Consider the following 15,416-nt stretch of genomic DNA (forward strand, 5'->3'; position numbering starts at 1 on the left):
ATAATTTATATATATATATATATATATATATATATATATATATATATATATATATATATATATATATATATATATATTTATATATATTATGTATGTATATATATATAAAATATTTGAATATAAAATTTATACATATTGCTCAAATCTTAATTTGTTTTGTAAAAAACAGGCTGTAAATAAAGGATTTAGCAAAAAAGTTATTGATAGAGCAATTCAAAGCTAACTCAAAAGAATAATGAAAGAAAGTAGGCACTACATTAAGTAAGAAAGTTTTTTTATTGAATTTAACACAAAATTTACATTTTCAAACAATTTATTTAGCGTTTGCAGCATTGTTCATTTTCAAAACTTTTCGATTGAGTCGTGTTCCTGATTGACTTAAAAATTTCGAAATGCCTGAATAACATTCGCAAATTTTTGCATCATGATGCTGTCGTGTAATTGCATCTAAATCAAAAATTCAAATCAAATTTGAAAAAAATCAAACTGCAGAAATTATAGCAAATAGTTACATAAATGACTGACTAGGATAAACAAAATATATTTCCTGTGAAATAAAAAATCTAAAAAAATGCATAAAACCATTTTTACCCACTATCATATGATACAGGGTGTATGTTTTAAAATTTATCTTCAATGAACCACCCGAGACATTAAAACAGGCCCCAGCGTCCTCGCTCATCAACAACTTTCCAAAAGCAAAAGCCAATTTATATTACCTTCACAACCACTAAGAGAACTTATCTATTATTAAAAAAATAAAAATTACTTAAGGGTCAGAACACATATTATGTTTATTCTATATGAATGAAATTATCTTAATTTCAATACATGGATTTTTAAAATTGACTCTTGAATCACTTTTCTCTTTTATCTATTTTTGCCATCTAACTCAACGCAAATCTTTTTTGAAAATCTTTTTAAAAAAATGTAGTAAAATAAACAATATTATTATTATTTATGTAAAATATTTTGTAAAAAATTAACCATGAAAAAATACCTAAATGGGAAAAATAAATAAAACTTTTATTTAACTTACTCTGGCTAGACAAATGTCTTTCTTTGCTATCCTCTTTATCCAAAACACAATTTTTAGAGCCATTTTCTACCTAGGTATAGATAAATTATACATACAAAAATTAAATAAAATTTTTAAACATTATATAGTGATTTTTATTTAAACTTGTCAACAAACATGTATTTATAAAATATTTGTCAACAAAATTATATTCTATAACATATAGTTCTGATTTCTATTAATTTTTTTACTGCACACGCACACAGATTTTAATTAGAACAAAAGCAACATTAGGACTTTTTTTTACCAATATATTTGAAGACAACATCATTTTCCCTTGAGATAGATTAGTTTCTTTGGAGAAGTCATTGTTATTTTCAGCAACTGAAAAGCTTGCTATTTCACTGTGTAAATGGGGAGTTAATATTGATTTAAAAACATCTATAATTCAGTAAAAAAATAAGCATTTTATTTTAACAAACCATTATTTTACTTTTACAAAAATAGTTAACCTGCTATATTTGGAATCACGTTAGATGTTCTTTAGCTATTTGAACTATCAAAATAGTATCTTCCGTATAGTTCTTCATCACCAATCACAATATCTTAATCACTTTCACAAAATGTCATTGCTGTCTTTCTCCTTTAATATAAACTTTACTTTATAAACAAAAAAAGTGCATGATTTGTGTAATTCTTTATTGCAAAATTTTTTATTTGTTAAAAACTAATTTTAGTAAAATTTACTTTTGCTTTGTCCCTTTTTTCTCTTCGATGTCAGTTTCAATATTTGAAGTATCTGCTGCTTTCTCTAAGTGTGACTGAGCTTCTTCATAAACACAAATCTATGTACATAAAATCATTTATCAATATCTAATGAAGATGTAATTGAAATTTTTGCGGCAAAAGCAGGCCCTATGAGAATGGAGTGCAATTGGTGCACCGCATAAAAATTAATGAATTTTAATGAAAAACCCATGAAAATTAATGAATTTATTAGTTTTTAAAAAACACTAAAAGTTTAAAAAAAAAACTAAAAACATAGTTAAAAAAACTTTTTTTAATCGTTTGAAATCTTCTTTAAACATTCTAAAGACATTCAGAACATATAATTTTAACAAATGCCCATTGGAATATTGGATTTAAAATAAGTGATATTAAATGAGACTATAGTCATATTGTAAAGCAGGCCTAAAATAAATTTGCACCAGCACATGATTATCCTCTTCAGTGCCCTGGTCAAAACATACAGTTCAATATCTAATTCAATTATTTTACATTTTTTTATAGTAATATGCAAACCTGTAGTGTATAAAATCCTAGCAGGGTGTATCTTCCAATCAGAGGTTGATGCCTGCAAGGTTGTGACAGCTTTACGAATCGCAGCGGAACTTTTAAATGGCAGCCAGAAGCATTTCCCATCATTTTTCATCCAACTTAGCAATCACTTCCACTTCTTTAATTTTTCCATTTAAAGTTCAACAATGGCAAATGAAATTTCAATATTCTGGTGCAATTTAATTCTAAACAATCTTATATAAGTTACAAAATAAAATTAAAAATACATTAGAGATTAAAAACAATGAACTTTGTAAAATGCTTTTTAGATTTATTAATGTAAAACACCAGTGTAAATATTTTATTATTTCTATAAACATACCAGGTATTTGTTTCACACAAAAAATTTATAAATTAAAATGCATTAAACTCACTTTAAATTTGTTCAATGAACTACATATTTGACAAATTTACAACAAATTTTACAAAATGACACATGCACAGACATTCTTTAAAAATTGATGGTCTGCAAGTATAATCAAAGTTTGTGTTTTTAATTCAAGAAATCAGTGATCATAAGCAATATCACAATGTCTAAGCACAAAAAAAGCATAACCACCTTTTTAAACAGGTATCATCAAGCCTTTCTTCAAAAGTTCATTTTTTTTCGGAAAAATTGTTTTTAGGTTGGCTAATGAATTTACATAACAAACGTCTAAATAAGATGTTTCAAAACAATCAGGAAAAAACTTTCGAACTGAATGAGGATTTAGAGCCTTGCATTTTACAAGATCTACCAAAACCTCTTCTACTAAAATAAACCCTTTGTCTTGAATAAAATAAACTCTGTCTCATAGATTTGATGTGATCTTTTTATTTACCACTTGGGCAGAAATTTCTTTACCATTCCTTTCTCTAAGAAAAATATCTAACTTTTTTCTCTCATCTAATTGATTCACTATTTGGGCAACAGTCTGATGTGATTTTTGCACCATTTTTTTAATTCAACCCAAAAAGTTTTCAAAAGGAAAAGCTGATAGATGATCAAGACTCTCCCCAAAGTTAACACAATCATCAGCTAAATGAATCATGCTATGAACATTGTATGTTACCAAGATCTCCCCATACAAAATTTGTACTTCTCTGACAAACTATATAAGCAGCTGTTTAGCAAATGCCACTAACAATTCATTTTTGGTCATTTTATTAGAAAGCAGTATGTGCATAGCAATTGAAAGAGAAATAAATAAGTCATAGTTTTATTTATTTTTCCTTTTTAAAACAACAGGTCCAGCATAAAGCAGAATAATCGAAACTCTGTTGCTTTCCACTTCTCAAGTTCATTTAAAGAGCGTGGTCTATGTTGAAAATTGGATGGTGTATAACTTTGTAAATTTATGAGTTCATTTGAAATACTGTCTTTAACAGATTGACTTATTCTAATACATCGGGGACCTTTACACCAGTTTATTAGAAGTTTTTTAACTACCCCAAGACATATAAGGTGCATATAGTCTAATGGGAATTCAGTTACCATTGGGAAATTTAACTGAACAAGTGGAGAAAGACTCTCAAGCTGGTGACCTTCTTTATAAAAATTATTTTTAAAAGCCATGTCAGTACAAAGTAAAGTAGTCGTTTCCAATAATCTTACGCCATGTTTTTGTGTGCCAACTGCCATACATCTTTCACAGCTATGATAGCCACTATGCCCTATAATGCATTTAACAAATGCTCTTGCAGACGCATCACAAACAAAAGCTTTAATAGTCACCAGCAGCTGTTTATACCCATTAGTTTGCAATTTTTTCATTTCAAGAATAAATTCTTCAAAGCACTCATCCAAATTGTTTGGTTTTCCCTGACCATGCCAAATTGCAACAGCATAGGATCCTTTTCTGTTAATATTAACTAGTATAGGCCAAATGGAAGTCTTTTTACTATTGCACATAGGTGCACCATCAATACTTACAATTAGATCAAGCTTTTCCTTATTTCCAACTGTTGATATGTAATAATCAATTGCACTTTTAACTCCAAGATATATATTATCGCCTCCACTGACATATAAAACATTAACTTTTTGAAGAGATTTTTGTAATGTCTGCCAGCATTTTGGTATAGATGGAGTAAATTTATTTAAGTGAAATAAAAGTGCATTTAAAGCATCATCTTTTATACAGTATTTTAATAACCACTCATATAAAAAATCTTTTGTTGAAGTTAGAGTATCAATACTACTGTATAAACTATTTTTAAATGCAATGTCGTCAACATCACAATAATTAGATTCAACTTTACTTAAACAAAATTTATTTTCTGGCGAAGTGATTGAAAACATCAATATATCACTGTGCACATCTTCAGAAACTTCAAAAATCTTTTGAATGTCTAAATCTAGATGAACGCAATTTCCTCTACCAACAATGTTGCACTCTTCAAGAAGATATTTTATTCTTTTTTCAGTATTTCGTTTTTCTTTCATAAATTCTCTCATATATAGGCTTCTGTCATATTTAGGCATTATTATCTTTATTTTATTACATCACAAAAGAAAAAAAAATAAAGGCATTATTATTCTTATACAGAAAAAATCAATTTAAATTGCATTTTGTACTATATGATTTAAGTTTGCAGTCAGAATTTATCAGGCAAATACTTGCAGCCATTAATAATTTGCTATGATAATAGTAATGTTATTATAATAAGCATTTAATAAGCCAAATTGCTGCTAAGTTGTGACTTTTTCATGTTAAATTGTTAAAATATTTATATTAAGATGTTCTATTATCCTCAAATAGTTAAAAAACTACCCTAATTTCATTAGGATAATCTTTATTCAAGAACTGAAAAAATAATTACTTAATAAAATATATGTTTTTCAATAAGTTTATACTCATTTTATACCGTATAATACAATTAAAATTTGAACAAACGTTTTATAACCACCAAAAATAACAAAAAAATCCCAGCAGAAAATGCTCAGCAAATTACTGTTAGTAAACGGCTCAATAAATTTGTTTTTTGTCAACAGTAAATCAACGAACGCTCAGTGTTTGTAAATAAACGTTGATTTGCTGTTGATAACATTGCTGTTGCTACAACATCCATTTATGGTTGATCGCCGTTGATCGCTAATATCAACGCAAAATCAACGTTGATCAACATCAAATCAACGCTTCATTTTTTAGAGGGAGAATATACACTTATCTTATTGATAATAAACTTCTCGATAAAAATCAATTTGGTTTTCAAAAAAACAGTTCTATTGAACACGCTATTCTCCAAGTAACGCGCAGCATTGCCGACTCATTTAAGAATTCTCAATTCACACTAAGCATATTCATTGACTTGTCAAAGACTTTTGATACTGTTAGTCACCATATTTTAATTAAAAAGCTGGAGAGCTATAGTGTAAAAGATAAAACTTTAAATTAGTTCAAAAGCTACCTAAGTAATCGCAAACAATTTGTTTATAATAAAGAATCTTCATCTCAAATAATAACGAATATAACATGTGGTGTCCCCCAAGGGCCACTGTTATTTTTATTATACATAAACGATCTTTACAAAGCTTCTAACTTAACGACTGTAAATTTTGCGGATGATACGAATTTGTTTCAGTCGCACGAAAACATAGATGAAAAAATGAATAATGAACTAAAAAGAATATCATATTGGTTTAGAGAAAAAAAATTGTCTTTGAATACGGGTAAAACAAAGTTTTTACTTTTTTACCCAACCTCTAAAAAAAAGAGAATCCAAAATATCTTGCCTACTTATTATTTGACAATACAATCATAAAAAGAGAAAAAGTTACACAATTCTTAGGAGTTATGATAGACGAAAACTTATTTTGGAATCAACAAACTGATAATATTTCCATGAAAGTTGCTAAAAGTATTGGAATTCCATATAAAGCTAGATATAAACTAAATAAATACCAACTAACTCAACTATATTATTGATTTATTAATTGCCATATAAACTATGCTAATATTATATGGGGAAGCGCTCACAAAACCAAACTTAAATCTCTATATCCGCATCAAAAACACGCAGCTCGCAAAATTAATTTTGCAAATTGTTTTTCAAGCTCAACACCACTTCTTATAGAAATCAAAGTTTTAAATATATACGAACTAAATATTTTTAATATTTTATGTTTTATGTTTAAATGTAAAGAAAATGTATCTCCTAGTGTGTTTATAAATCTAAATAATTTGAAACCAAAAAACAAATATGAACTTTGTTGTAGTAAAAATATTCAAGAGCCATTTTGCAAAACAAAAATTGACCAGTTTTGTAATTCTTATCGTGGTCCATTTCTCTGGAATAAAATAATATTACCTAAATTTGATTTTTCCTTCAAATGGTCTTTTTCTTACTTTAAAAAGAAATTAAAGAAATAATATTTTCAACACAAAATATATTCATCTATTTTTAGTATTTCAAGTTAATATGATTTAATACATTATTTTTGTTTACTGTATAAATAATATAATTTATACAACATATATTGAATACTTTATATTATAATATTATTCAATATTGAGAATGTTATATACCTATATTATAAAATATTATGTTAAAACTTGCTTAACATCTGAAGAGTATTATAACGCATATGTAATTTTTTAATGTATGAATTTTTTTTTTTTAGACTGTAAAGGGCTTTATGATAAGATTTTGTGATCTTCTGGAAGTCCTACCAGTAATATATTCATTGTAAATTTACCTATTATTCTGGAATATAAGTTACAAAAAAAAAAATAAAAAAATATAAAAAAAACAACTTCATAATAATCTTAATAATTAATTAAAGTTCAAAGTTAAAAATTAATTAAAGTATAAAAAATATTACAAAAATTTAGTTGATATTTTCGTTAATTTAAAGCGCGATAAAGTGTTATTATTTTGTGTCAGTAACTAAAATTTTATTGTTTTGAACTTAGGAATGTCGAGAAAAATGGTTCTGCCTTACACTGGCATGACCTATGTCAGTTGTAAATTACTCAAATAATGTTAAATAACAATTAGTAAATTATTTTGCCTCCTCATACTTTTTATGCTAATTTTACAAATGGGTTACTTTTTTTGAATTTGAAGGTGTTTTTTTAAAAGGGTATCAGTTAAGGTTTTGCAACTTTAAATTGTGTAAAATAGCGACTATAAAATAACTATGTAACAGGCCGACCATAACCCGTATTACGAGTTTCTTTCTGCAAGTGATAATTTAATAAGTAAAGTATTAAAAAATGTGCTAGTGGCGTGGTGACAGTATTGTGCTAAAATTGTTTCTCTGCTCTGTGGCCTTTTCCATCAAGGACTGTGTTTGGAAGTGAAATAGTTGAGTGAGGGTTGTAACCACAATAAAGCATCCTCCTTAGTTGACCCAAAAAATTAAAATAAAAAAAAAATAATATTTTCCCTGTTTCGTAACTTTAGCCTGAAATTGTGAGAGTCAGTATCAGTAATAATATTTAAGAAATAGCATTCTATAATTTTAATCCTTTTGCTTTTTCCAACAAGTTACAAAAAATAATAAGTTTTGAATAAAAATGCACTACTAAACAAACTTATAAAATAAACACATTACACAAAACAAAAGGTTGCTCATGAGTAGGTACATAGACTGATTTTTATAAATTGATAAATACTAGAATAATATATATCATTGCAAAGTCTTCAAATACAGTATTTTAAAGGCAAATTATGAAAATTGGACAAATCTATAAAAAGTTATAGCCTTTTTATAAGCATATTTTTGATATATTGATTTCTCGATAAAACTGTGGGCAAATAATTTTTTTTTCATATAAATTGTTATTACTTTGCCAATTCTTATTCAAATATCAATAACTTGGAATCAAAAGATAGATGCAAAAATGGGCTAAAATTTCAAACTAGTTTCTAGGTAACAGGCGCATTGAGAGATACGGAGGGGGTGCTAGCCTACCACCTACACTTCACAAAAATACACTTTTTTTCCATATTAGAGTGCTTTTTTTTATGAAGTTGTAATTTTTATATACAACAAGTTGTTATTTATTTATTCCACATAACTAGAAAATATCAAACGTCTATCTTAAAGTTGGGTGTTGGGTTTTGGGGAATGTTTAAGACACCCTATCAAAATTTTGTTCTTTTAAATATTACAATCTTAACTAAAATGATCAAATCTACTAATAAAAATAAAAACATATATTTCAATACTTTAGCAAATAGTAACTAGCTGTATAAATTGCTTCGGTAGAAGAGGGTGTATACACTACCCCCTCCGCCCATAACCTAAACGAAAAATTATGAGAATTTCACAAAAAGGGTCATTTTACCACAATAAAAAATAAGTCTGAGTATCCAGTATATATTTTATCATGTAAAAGGACGGATTACCCACTCCAACCAAAAAAAAATAACACAAAAACATCAAGTCTTTTGAAATATAAAATTTAATTAACTTTTGTTGTGGCTTTTAATGAATAATTTAGTTTTTAATTTAAAAATTTAAAAAATTTATACTATAATTTCTTTAAAACGTATAGATAAAGAGTTTAAAACATTATAATTTTAATTTAAATTTTGTGAAAAGTATATAATAGTATTTAGCAAATTGTTAACAAGTTTTTGATAACAAAACACAACATGTAAAAATATTTTGAAATAAAATAGATTAATAAAATGCCATGCATACCTTCAACAAACAGGCAATGATTACATAAAACCAGTATTTCAATCTCAAAATTGCAAATATAATTTTTAGGAACTGTAAACATAAGCTAAACTAGATTAAGATCAAATAACTGTTACTAAAGTCAAAATAACAGCTTTAATAAAAAAAAGAATAGTAAGTAAGTATGACATTTAAAACAATTTACGCAAATTTAACATTGCATTTAATATGGGCTATAAAATCTTTAAAATATTTAACTGTATTTAAAGTCTATAACAATCTATAGTTTCAACTTTACTTCTTTTTATGCCGCAACTTTTAATCACATTTTTGAATTTCATTTTTAACAACACAAATCATTTTAAAATTATTTTAGGTAAAAAAATTTGGAAACAAATAATTCACATGTTAGTAATTGTAAAAATTGGGACAAAAAGAAAACAAACTTGCTAATAATATGTGTATTTTTTAAATACAAAGGAATGGTGGTGCCTTGGCAAAATACTTATTTTCAATAATTATGAATGCCACCATTCATCACCATGCCACCGTTATTCCCTCTTTGTCTTTGACTTCCTCTGCTGCAACAACCTCTATCGTTGCCCTATTTACAGTTACTCACAGCACCCCTGTTAGGAGGATGATAAGGATATCAAAACAACTGATCATCTTGCTATCCTAATTCGACCCGCTGCAAAATTGAACAGTTGCTAGTGGGTCCAGGGTTCTGGAATCTATATTTATGATAGGCCCTGATAAGTGAGCTCTAAATGAAAGTTAAAAAGATTAATACTGAATTGTATTATGTAACATTTAATATAAACTAGTAACTTGTAAAAGTGATTGGCTAAATAAATAAAATGATTAACTAATAATTCAATGATAGCTTGAAATTTAAATACTGCTATTGATTATCTTTTTTTGGCACTTTTAGGGATAACATAATACAAATTATGAAACAGTGTATGTAAATAGAAATAATATTAATTCAATAATCACTCAGAAACATTTCTAAACTGTAAATTTACAAGCAGAAGGTTGTGCAGTTTTGGAAGGTTATGAAACTAAAGTTAAAAAAATTGTAATAAAATTTAATTTTACTTTCAAATGATAAAATAGGCAGACGCATATTAGTAATAATAGTTTTACACATGCATTACAAGTTCACATATTAGAAAATAATAGTTTTTAAACTTTCCACTTCAAGCAGCTGAAGATGCAAGTAAAGGTTAACAAAGTTTTAATAAGAAATAAATATTGCAATTGTTTAAAAGTGCATAAAAATATTGAAAAGTAATAGTTTGTCAACATACCAGTTTTAGCAGCTGAAGATGCAAGTAAAGGTTAACAAAGTTTTAATAAGAAATAAATATTGCAATTGCTTAAAAATGCATAAAAATATTGAAATGTAATATTTTGTCAGCATACCAGTTTCAGCAAATGCAGATTGAACTAAGGTTAAAAAGGTGTAATAAAAAAAAAACATTGCAGTTGGTGTAAAATACATACTTATATTACCAAGTTTTTTGTAGTATACAATAAAAATATTATTTTAACTTACCGCTTAATGCAGTTGCATATGGAAGTAAGGTTAAATTGTTTTAATAAAAATTAGTTTGCAATTATCCAGAAATGCATGCATATTAAAAAGTATTAATTGTTAAACTTACCACTTGTTGCAGATGAAGATGCAGCGAAAGTTAAAAATTTGTAAAAAAAAATAAATCTTGCAAATTGAAGTTAGTAATGGATATATGTACAGATTAAAAAGTACTAACTTTTAAAGTTACTAACCGTAGCAACTGATGAAAGGAGTAAACATAAACAATATAAATTAAACCAAAAAATTCATGCTTACATTTGTAATTATATAATCAAATATAATTCTATAATTACCAAAAGTTATGCTATTCAAACTTACCAGTCATAGGCTGTGTAGATTAGACTAAATATAACAAAAAAATTGCACAAACACAAAACACTATTAAATATTTTTAAACAACAAGCTAACACTAGGAATTTAATGCATAAATATACTTTCCCAGTAGCAAATTTGAGAAATTTTGATGTTATAAAAGAATATCCTTACCTTTAATTAAATCATTAATAACGAAAATTGTACAAATAATCCCAAAAGTCCAAATTAGGTATCCTCGTAAATAGTTATCGATAACGCATATTGATAAAATCACGACGGACCAAAATACTATACTAAAAACCGTCTCTTTTTTTTAGTTTATGAATATCTATAATTCAATAACATACAGTTGCATTTCTTTCTTTAAATAATTTATTGCTAAGCTTAAAATTAAAGTAATTAACTGGATTTTTTTTTAGAAAACCAGCCACAAAAAGTCTGAGTTTTCGACGTAAAGTTAATAAAAACGACCCTTTAAAACTTTTAATAATTTTTATTTTGTGAAATATTTGAATAAAATCTTTGCACAATAAAGATTAGTTTTAAATTTAGATAATATAAGGTAAAGTTACCTCCAGAGTTATTCTCAATAAAACAAAACACCAAATAAACCTTGGTTATCAAAAATGGATATTCTTGAAGAAAACTATGAAAAACGTCAATTAATAAAATCACGATTGACAAAAGTAGGATACCAATACGCAGTTCTTCTGTTAAACATTTCTCACAAAACTTTATGAACAATTGCACTAAAGATTGCTTTTGAACACTTTCGTAAATCTGCTCTACCAATGCTTTAACGTGATTTATTTGTCGGATTGTGTCTTTTAGTCTCTCCAGTTTTAGCAGTTGCTGCTTCATTTCTTCCTGCATTCAAAAATCTTGAATGCTAATAATATGAACATTTTTAATTAAAAAATATAGTAAAAACATTTGCTAACAAATATCTTTATTACAAAAAAGCGGAAAATACACTTTTTTATTTAAGTTTAGTAGTTTAATAAGCTAAAAATTTACAATGTTAGTTTGCCACATTAGCTATTTAACAATGTATGATTATAAACTGCAGTATAATGCCAACATAGCTTTTATCATTATCAATAAAAAACATTTAAATTAATAGAATATGCACTCTGAGGAGAATTAGAACCCGCCCCTCAAAATAAGACGTCTTTCATAATTTATCCATAAGGACTACACTATTATATCAATGAAGAGAAAAATTAAAAGATTTAAACATTTTAATAAATTTTTACTAATAGAGTTTTTATAATGTAGACAAAGTTTGCACGAGGGTACAATAGAGAGATAATGTAATGAAAACATTATTTGTATGAGCAAACACATTCTCAAAAGAAGTGCGTTATAACATACGCAGCACTACGCAAATATATTGATGACGTAACAAATAAAAATCAAACTTGCAGACAAGTTACTTGATAAAATGTTCTGGTCAAGTAAAAGAAAAAAGATTATAAGAATTAAATATTTAAAAAAGATTTATTTTATGGTAGTGATTTTGTAGGAATCACCTCCATGACTTTACTTTTATGAAAAAATCTTTTCATATAAGCAAACTTTTTTATTTTGTTCAAATCTAGTGGTAATAATAAAAATAATAATTATAGTAAAAATAAAAACAGAAAAATGATAATAATAATAAATAAAAAAAAAACTCTTTAATAATAATGTAATATGGTTTCAGTAAAACATGCTTAAAAGTTTTGTTGCATTTAGTAAATTCTTTAATATATATATATATATATATATATATATATATATATATATATATATATATATATATATATATATATATATATATATATATATATATAATTGTTTATTCTTTTGTTAGAGCCTAAGTTTTATTTTAACTAAAAAGCACAACTTATTTAAGTCTTTGCCATGTTCGTACCCATCGGTACCTTGTTGATCTCTTGGCCTAACCTTAAGCATCACTTTTTTACGCAAAAATTAGTGCATGATATGTGTACATTTCAACTTTTAGGAAAAAGCACACATTAATAAGAATTTGCATTTACGCATTGGAGTGTTTTAACATCAATTGAGAATTTTTGGTTTAGGCAGACTTTCTTTTAATTAAAAAAGTTTTCCTTGTATCTCTTGTAGATGATTTATAGAAATAGCTGAACTAGGGCATCAAGAATCAAACATTTCGTATTAAAAAATTGCTGTTATAACGACAACATTGATTTTAAAAACCTGATTATATCTAACTTGCAACAAATCCATACAAAATTTAAATCCGTATATTAGACATGAAGTATTTAATACATGTTAGAATTTTGAAAATGCTTTTACTATATCACTGCATTTCACTCAAAACAAGAAAATGGTTTAAAATTTTTAAGGTTAATTAACAGTTTTTGAAATTTAAATAGACTTTTAAAACTTATGGTGATGTCTATCAAATTACTTTGATAAAATTGCTCGAGAAAAAATATCATTAACAATAAAATAATGACATTAAAAGTCTTGAAAAAACTCAAACTTTTTTAATGAATCGAATGAGAAGAACGGACATAATATCTACAAATCAACTCGAAGAATAAAATGATTAGTTTCCAAATATCCTAAATTAGTATTAATAAACCAAAATATAGATCTGAAGGCGAAGTTGTTTTTATATCAGGCTGCACTTTATTGTTTGCTAAAATTTTTTTTTTAAAACAATATTTCTTCTAAGAATTGTAAAAGAATTCAATATAAGTGAATATAATCTTATTAGTAACACGATATAAAATCATAAAACATAATTTTAGAGTAAAACCATTTCTACACTTCACTGGGGACTCAATTGGTTGTTGGCTTCTTATTTTATATTTGTTTACTGCAGTAATTTTTTTCAATATTTTCTTAGTACTCTACATTTTGTTTAGCATTGTTCTTATCTGAAAAAATTTTGAAAAAGTCAGAATAATGTCATAAATATTTCCTATTCCATAACATATTTATATGTTTCTTTAAAACAAAATGCAAACACATACAAACATATTGTATTTTGTATAAAGCCTTGCTGGAACAAGCAAGGTTATAGAGACTTCAAACGATTTTGTTAAATCAAGTACGACATCTAATAAAAATGAATCTACATTGGCGCAACACAATTTGATGAACAGTACGAATTTGTTTAGTGTAATTCAGCAATGTGAATAAAATAAATGCTTTTCAATTTTTAGACAATAACAATTAATTGGGTATAACTATTTGAATATAATTTGATTTTTAGCATAGATAAAACTGGTAAAAATAGCGGCAGACGGTTTGACATAAAGGCTTTATGGATAACATCGCCATTATTTTGTATCCATAATTTTGTAATCCATAGTTTAAAAGGTGTTATAGCTAATCTAAAAAAAATTGTCTGCTCTGTGTACCAAAGGTTTTACTTTTGTCTCAATGAAAAAAACAACACTTTAATTTGTTTAAATCTCGTATAAATGGGGAAGAACTGCAAAATAATTCTATTACTAAACATAAATAATTGGTTTAATATATTTGTTTATAAATTATAATTAAATAACAAGTTATAAATTTATAATTTATAAAACAAGTTAAAAAACAAGTTATAAACAAGTCAATAAAAAAAGTTTATAAATTACCTTGCAGTTTCAAACAAAAAACTCACAAAGATTTAAATATTTAAAGCAATGGTTTCCAGTTTACTAGAGAAATGGGCGCTCGTATGTTTTTTTGATGTGTCAGATATGACATATTTACGCATTGCACAAACTTTAAACATATGTAGGTTTATACATTCGCTAAATGAAGTGGTTTTGCAAAATATTGGGATGGTGGAATTCTGGAAACAAAAAAGCCCTTTCTGTTTGCCCACCCCTGCCGAAAATAGGTTGCACTGATGAAGTAAATTCTTATCTTAAACAATTCTTAAATTTGTTGACAGATTGATAATTTCTTTTAAAAATGTTATTAGTTAAAATTTATAACCATGCAAAAATTTCTTTTCCCTCATTTTGGGTTGCTCGCAATATTTTCTTGGTCTTAACTTTTTTAGTTTGCAATATTTTTGCACTAAATTTAAAAATTGTTGATGAATTAGTTTAAGTAAATTTTCAAGATTTACTACATCAGTGTTCCCACGTTTAAAAAGGTGAGGAGAAGTGCAAATATTTTTTTTGCCCCAGGCTTCCACCATCTTGAATTTTTGCGAAGCCTGCTCATTTGGAAAAGTTATGAACTTTCTTAAGGTTGGAGTTTGCATAGTTCGTAAAATTGTCATTTATAAAACATCAAAAATCTTGTGGTTATCCATGACTAGGGGTAAAACAATTCATTTTCATCACATTTTCACGCACAGACTATTTTTTACAAAAGAATAAGTTAAATAATTAAAAAAGAAAACGTTTTTTATAAAAGAACTTTTTTTATAACCAACTAAATTCGCTAAAGAATATACAAAAACAAAACATTTAGCAAAAAAGTTACGATAAGAAAACACTTAATACGTCACATTTTTGAAACTTTGGATGAAGAGTTGTTGTAACTCT

The 15,416-nt window shown here is 26.3% G+C and overlaps 1 protein-coding gene across 6 annotated transcripts; it reads right to left on the reverse strand.

The window, feature by feature from the left end:
- Window positions 1-257: 257 nt before the first annotated feature.
- On the reverse strand, window positions 258-5,485 carry LOC136083879 (uncharacterized). 6 transcript variants are annotated; one of them, XM_065803793.1, is made up of 7 exons: window positions 2,321-5,485; window positions 1,766-1,863; window positions 1,531-1,661; window positions 1,326-1,422; window positions 1,040-1,105; window positions 592-744; window positions 258-447 (listed from the first exon to the last, which is right to left on the reverse strand). In XM_065803793.1, the coding sequence occupies exon 1, from the start codon at window positions 4,818-4,820 to the stop codon at window positions 3,573-3,575; it is 1,248 nt and encodes a 415-aa protein (XP_065659865.1). In that variant the 5' UTR covers window positions 4,821-5,485; the 3' UTR covers window positions 258-447; window positions 592-744; window positions 1,040-1,105; window positions 1,326-1,422; window positions 1,531-1,661; window positions 1,766-1,863; window positions 2,321-3,572. The 6 variants fall into 6 exon arrangements, with proteins under 6 accessions (XP_065659865.1, XP_065659863.1, XP_065659864.1 ...); XM_065803791.1 differs by having other exon boundaries at window positions 1,040-1,109; XM_065803792.1 differs by having other exon boundaries at window positions 1,040-1,109; window positions 1,326-1,459.
- Between the last annotated feature and the right edge of the window lie 9,931 nt (window positions 5,486-15,416).

This window comes from Hydra vulgaris, chromosome 08 (genome assembly GCF_038396675.1).
Source record: "Hydra vulgaris chromosome 08, alternate assembly HydraT2T_AEP".
NCBI lineage: Eukaryota > Metazoa > Cnidaria > Hydrozoa > Anthoathecata > Hydridae > Hydra > Hydra vulgaris.